Genomic DNA, 7,271 nt, shown 5'->3' with positions numbered 1-7,271 from the left:
TCTCTCTGTCTGTCTTTCTGTGTTTAGCTGTATGCCTGTCTTTTACAGTATGTCAATCTATTTGTCTGTCTGTGACTATCTTTCCGTCTTTCTTTCTATCTGCCTACCTATCTGTCTATCTGTCTGTCTATGTGTTATCACTCTTGTCTTTCAACATATCTGTCTGTTTGTCTGTCTATCTGTGTTTTTCTCTCTGTCTTTTTTTTTAGCTGTATATCTGTCTTCACATATACCTATCTTTCTGTCTGTCTTGCCATCTCCTGCCTGTCTGTCTCCCTCCCTGTCTAGTCTCATGTCTGTCTGTCTCCCTGTCTATCAGTTTGGACAGACCGTTCCACACAAAGGTGTCGTGTGTTATCAGTACGGTCCTGACGCTCGAGGCGCTCTTAAACACACACACACACACTCACACTCCAAACCACAAACACTCGCTCGCGCGCGCATACTCACACGCCATGCGCGCGCACACACTCGCCGTCGCTCGAGCGCACACACAAACAAACATGGCGGCGAGGCGGACGGGTGAGATGCTCGCTGTGGGTCGTATCGCGGTGTACTTGCTGCTATGGCTCGTTCCCGGCTCGCTTTGCTCCACGCTGCGGCTTCACCGCGATCCGGGCTTCAGGCTGCCGCAGGACGAAGGCTTTTCGCTGGTCAGTGCCCTGGACGAGCTCCCGGAGAGACGCGCGGAGCAGCACAGCGCGAGCCCGCACCGACCCCGCGCTCGCAGGAGCAGCACCGACACCGCCGTGCCAAAGGTTTACGGACGGGTAAGACAAGTTCGCCTTTTAATCCGTGCACGATCCGGGCGAAGAACGAAGCATTTACACGTCCTCAATCGGCGATCAATCTGTGTGTGTGTGTGTGAAATCTTTAAGGTTTGCCACCTGAGTTCACCTTTCAGTACAGCAGTGATCTGCTGCGACCTGCCTGTGTTTATCCTCTGCCTTTATATCATGGACTTTTCCCCTGGGAAATAACAGAGAATCATTTATTCTTAGGATCAGAATGATTTTTCGATTCTATAACTTATTTCTATCAGTTAAGGTAAAACACAAACATATATCACCTGCATTGTCTAAAAAAACAGATACCTGATCAATGATGATTCAGTTCATCAGCTCAGTCCAAATGCAATTTTAAAAAATATATAATTTTATATCTATTTTTTTTTATTATTACTTACAGTTTTGTACACCATTTATAGTTGGATTTTAAGGTCGGAGATACCTATTGCACCATAAAGAGTTGCCTTGCTCCCAGTGGTGTAGGACATGAACCTATCAGGGGGATTTATTAACCCTTTCTTTAATATTTTAGTACTATATACTTTTATGATGTGCTAAAATTAGTGAGAAATATTTCGAATCAAAAGGCTAATTCAGATTCAGATAAAAAAAAAGCCACTCCAATGCCCCCTTACCCCCCAAAAAAATTACATAAAAAAAAAAAAAAAAGCTGTAACATAGTTTCAAGGCATGGGAATCACAAAGGAACACCCAATACAATATCATCACGATACCTATCCGCTGATTCATTTTGTATTTCGGTTATGTAATTTATAATGATTTTCTACGAATCCCAATTTTATTTTTAGGATTATAAATGGGATATATCAGATAATCACTGAGATTATTTATAAAATCATTGTTTGCATAATTGCGATTATCTAAACAAAAATGTGCTCCTACTACCCAATCTGCAAATACATAGTTCAGAGTGCACCACCTATAGGATCATAGAGGAACTGCACCATTTTACCAAATTCAAATTCAAATTTTATTTGTCACATACACAGTCATACGCAGGATGATATGGACTGAAATGCTACCACCTAGAAGACATAACATATATAAACTAATTTAATTTATTTTAACAAAATTTTGGAGTCCGCATGGCGATACATGAGTTGCCACATCAAAGACTCACGGAACGTAACCAAATTGAGCCAGTCGCATCTCTAGTTTCTTCATATTGGTTGACATTAAATAGCAAGAACATTTTATTTTTATTTTTAGACTTGTAGTATATTTTGCCAATTTAAGGGTTAAAAGGATGTTGTGTGAGTGACCTCCCATGCTTTATTATTAACCTGTTGCTGTTCTGTGAAAGAGATCAAGCCTTATGTTTTTTTTATTAGTTTCTGCCTTTATTGCACACCTGTGTAAAGGCATCACATTTATTGAGTGTAAGGTGGAAATCCGACCGGGAATTGTTGCAAGGTGTAAATAAGATAAATAAGACGAAGAAGTTTCGCGACGATGCCACAATGATGTTGCAGATGTGCTTGTTCAAGTTGTTTCACTTTTCTTTTCTTCTAGGATTCCGTAGTGTTGTAACATGGAATTGAAATGCAGAAGTTGAAATTGTGCTGAATTGTGTGTATAAAGGGTGTGTGTATATGTGTATATATATATATATATATATGTATATGTGTATATGTGTATATGTGTATATATATATATATATATGTATATGTGTATATATATATATATATATGTATATGTATGTGTATATGTATATATATGTATGTATATATGTATATATATGTATGTATGTATGTTCAACAATATTAAAACATACAGCAGCTACTCTGAACCTTTCAGTAGTTGTGGTGAAACTATTAGAAATAGAAATGTATGGGGTATTAGAATGAAAAATGTAATCCTGGACCTACAAACTCGTATGTATTCGAGGGATGTTTGGTTTGGCTGAGACGACGCAGTCATGTTTTTTTTTGAAGCCATACAGGAATGTCGGACCAAATTGGCGAGAGGAATATATCGTTCCAGCTCAGATGATCCCAGCGTTTTACACCTCTCATGCCGCATGATCGACCGTAAAAGCTCCCGCAGCCCACAAGTCACAACCAAGCGGCCATTAAAGTAATTGGTATTGGTGATTATAGAACACAAACCTACTCATGTGGCTTTATAAACAGTAGAGCAAGCTTAATAAGTTTTTCATGCGAAAAACGAAGGCTATATTCCCCCCATGTAAAAAAGAAACATCGCTCACACCTCCATGTATAACCCACTGTGACATACAGTACAGTTGTAGCAAAACTAGGTCAGCTGAAAAGGATGATGTTCCCTGCCTCTTAAACTGGATAATGATTTGAATGAGGGAACAACCAGTCCAACCAGTTAGATCATTCATAAAAGGTCTCAGCTGCTGGTTCTTTTTTAAGTCTTTTATCATAATTCTCTGATTATACTGTGATGAGACGCAGACCGGACTCCTCGTAGAAAAGCATCAATTCTTGAATAAATGAAATAAATAACAAAGAGAATAAATAGATGAAGTGGGAGGAATGGTCTCAAAATAGTGTATCGCCATGTAACAATTTTGGCTGGTGCCGAGAAATCCACCCTGAACGATTGCAGCTTCCAGTCTGTAAAAGGTTCAGCTTCTAAATAAATTCCTAATCTTTCTGGTTTGTTATTCTTTCATATGCCTGACTATTTTTACTTTGGTTACCTGTTCCTCCAGATTGTCATGTGACTACCTGCGCAGGACGGTGTCCAGGGCTGGTATGATATCCCGGTATTTATAGCCTGAATGCTGATACACGATACGTATCGCAGTATTTTTTTTAACGAAGTGTTCAATTGCATGTGGTGAGCAGTCACAAGCACTTTTATTTAAACAGACTGTGATCAAAACAGACTGTGGGAATTAAAAATCAACAGTCTATATTAAATAAACTGGTCTGCGTCTAAGAATGCTTCTTTCTCAGGTTTATTAAAATAGAGTTAAATGTAAAAATAAAAAGATATAAGTACATATTTCCACCACAGCAGCTCTAACCCCTCAGGACATACACCTACAAGACCTCTGGAAGATGTTAGTAGCACATCCTTTAAGTGCTGTAAGTTGCAAGGTGAAGGCTCCATGGATCAGACTTGTTTGTCCAGCACATCCCATGGATACTCCATTGGTTTGAGAGCTGGGGGATTTAGAGGCCGGATCAACAACCCTGAACTCTTTGCCCATATGTAGCAAGCTGTGAGTGTTCTGATACCTTTCTCTAAAGCAACAGTGCTTTAGTCCTTTAGGATGTTTTCACATTAGGAATGATTGATTTGTACCATGCCCAGGAATGTTTGCCTCCCCCCTCTTCCCCGCATCCTCACTGGCCAGAATTTGCATTATATTTGGTCTCTGTTCGCAGGTACCCTTGCGTATTTACATTCTCCTATACAGCAGGTGGCAGTATGCTCCTAACTTGGTTCGGGAACCGCCATTATACAAGAGAAAAAGGGGATGTTAATCTTCGCGCTATGCCTTAGTTTATTGATATTTCAGGGAAAAAAATTATGAGCAATGATCTCGCATGCCTTCCTACTATATCAGCAAGTTCAGAGGATAAGATTGGCGCGTTCTACACGCACACTGAGATTTGGGAGGAGACAGAAGGTACCCATCTTAACAGCGATCTACCTCCACTATCGGGTACGATTGCTTCTATATCTGATTTGATCTGTATTGCTCCAGCAGACTCAGCCATGGTTCCCGAGCGTGGAACGATCATGTTCTCACTGATCAAAAAGAACCAGACTTTAATGTTAAGTGTTCTGAGATGATCCTGGGTCCCTAATGTAAAAATGCTGTTAGTCTGTTCAGCTCCTTCACCTCCTGATTTAAGCTTTTAAAGATCACTGAAGGGTGTCGTCCTTATTATGGCTAAGTAGCTAGGCTGAGCACTGCCGTAACTTAGCACAACTACTTTGTAAACCTTGGTATAATTACATTCTGGAACTCTATAATTACATCAGTTGGGATCAACAAAATTTCTGTGTTTGAGTTTTTTATTTATTAATTTTTTCCCCCAGTTTTCTACCTAATTTGGTCGTATCCAATTCCTCCCAGTTTGGAGGGCCGAAGACTATCAGCTCTCTCTAGACCTCCGGCTGCGAGAGGTTACAGCATCACCCGGAAATCAAACCCGCTATCTCCGGATGATAGGGCGAGCACTTTACCACTGCGTAAGAAGTTTTAGTTGTTCCTTCTTTCAACGCTAACAGCAAAATCTGCCTGGTTGTTGTCGTGGTACTTTTAAAAAGCTGTTTTTAAAACTAAAATAAGCGATGGGGGAGAAATGGTGTTCAGCGTAGTGGTGGAGAGAAGACAGTACAGGGTATTCCAAAGTCTGGAAAGTGTATTTAAACACATGAATTAGGACAAATGCTCATATTGCAGGCATCAAAAACCAAGGCACTGGTGTAAACGCTAAATACAACATTAATAATGTATCAGAGGTGGTGATGTTACACGCAGAGACGATTTCCTTCTTCAGTGCAATGATAGTTCTGGGCTGATTCAGATAGACTGCTGAAAAAAGCCGAGGCCTGGTTCTATTTAATCTTCTGTTGTTGTATTTGTTGTTTTGAAGTCACTGCATGTCTAAATTAAAAGGATTAATATCAAACTCCATAAAACTAACAATGCTCGTGGAGCCAGACGTTTGGGCCTGTATAATCTCTGTATCTTCTATTGATAATTGGATCAATGAAAAGCATATTGTATCGATGGATTAGGATGGAGAGAGAATGAATTCATTAGTGAGCTTGTAATCAAACTTTGCGTTTCCTCCATCGTTTAGTAAAACAGGAAGAACAGCTTTAGCAGCAGTAAACACACAGAACAGCTGACAGACTCTCACTGCCGTGCACAGGAAATCCTTTGTGAAGTGCTCTCAGAGGTCGGCATGGAGATCATATTAGTCAATATTAATAAAGATTCTCGGGGTGTTTTCTATTTCTGTTCACTTTATCGCTTTAGTATTAAAAGTCTGAAAAGTCTATACCTTCGAGGCTAGATACCGATGCGACCATGAAATGAAAATCTAACTATAACGAAACCAGTCTCAGAAATGAGTAAGTGAAGATGCATATACTGATATGACGTTACCAAATATACAAATAAAGGAATCTTCCCAATGTTTGTCAGTACCAGTAACCTTCTCGTTTTAGCTTGTGGTTTCCTGTCGTCACTGGTTTGTGTTTTGCTAAGACTCTGTTCCCAGGAGTTCCTCACTGATGACGCGTTAACACTTGAGCCTTGTTTTGACACGTTGGTAAGCATGAGAGCCACTAAACGTTTTCAGAACAGAAGCTTGATCTGGTGATGCACCGAACAAACAGAAGCTTGCTAGGAAAGCGATCTAAATAAAAGAAACACTTCTTCAATTCAGGCACTTCTCTAGACTCTAGTCCTGTTTTATGAAAGCAACACATTAACACTGATTATCAATTATGTACCAGGAAACGTGACCGGGCCATTGGCACCAAGGCTTACCCATGCCCGGGAAGAGCAAAGACCAGCCTGCCTGGTCCGATCCCACAGAAAAGTAAAATACATCACAGTCTGATTAAGTACTCATGGGACGTGTTGGACAAACAAGTCAGATCCACCTTGCAACCCAAAGCACACAAAGATAAGCACTAATGTTTCAACACTAGATACCTCAGCATTCAAGGGGAACCCACACAATCAATACTGGGCGTAATGTTTTGCTAGGGATGGGAATCACCCGTCACCACCAGATACAATATTATCACGATACCCAGGTGCCAATTCGATTAAAACTTCTTTCTATAAATATCCCGATTTGATATTACATTTTTATCCAATATTTTACAATTCTAAACCTTTAAAAAAGTTTTAAGGATTAAATATAGTTGCAAGCAACGATGAGCGGGCACAAACACCTTGTGCCATCGCCACCTGGGCATAACTGTGCCATCGCTTTTCTGCAAAAGCTAAAGGCATCATCACGTTAAGATATCAAAAATCCCTCCACAATTTTGCATGTCTATTTGGTGTATGTGTATTGTGCATATGTATATGTCTATATACTGTGTGTATATAATACAGTATATAATGTGTGTGCATTTCCTTGGAAGACACCCATACTTTTCCATGTTACTGGGAAACATTGGAATTTTGGCTGCAGTATAGATTCACACCAAGAATCATAAATACTAATGTGACAACTTCTCCTTAAAACAAACAACCGACATGTTTTTTGGAAACATTTCAACTAGCTTGTCATTCATATGGCTTTATGAGAAATGCTGCTTCTGTACTAAAGCCCTTGAGGCTTTGCATATGCCAGGAGCCGTACAGGCCCGCCTGAGGGTCTTAACCAGGAATCGGCCTCTTTATATACGTTCTAGACGGCTTTGTGCTTGGGGTCTTTCGCCCAGAAGGATGAGTGCAAATAAATGAAAAGCTTATGATAAAAGCAGACCAATATAAAGTGGGCA

General features: G+C 40.0%; 1 protein-coding gene across 1 annotated transcript in view; it reads left to right on the top strand.

The window, feature by feature from the left end:
- The first annotated feature begins 460 nt into the window (after positions 1-460).
- sorl1 (sortilin-related receptor, L(DLR class) A repeats containing) overlaps positions 461-7,271 on the top strand; it is an 86,898-nt gene continuing 80,087 nt past the window's right edge. The window contains exon 1 of the mRNA XM_053507264.1: positions 461-770. Within this exon, the coding sequence (XP_053363239.1) occupies positions 504-770 (267 nt within the window). The 5' untranslated portion in view covers positions 461-503. The remainder of the gene's footprint in view (positions 771-7,271) is intronic.

Source organism: Clarias gariepinus, chromosome 11 (assembly GCF_024256425.1).
Source record: "Clarias gariepinus isolate MV-2021 ecotype Netherlands chromosome 11, CGAR_prim_01v2, whole genome shotgun sequence".
Lineage (NCBI taxonomy): Eukaryota > Metazoa > Chordata > Actinopteri > Siluriformes > Clariidae > Clarias > Clarias gariepinus.
This window is presented reverse-complemented; position numbering and strand designations above follow the sequence as displayed.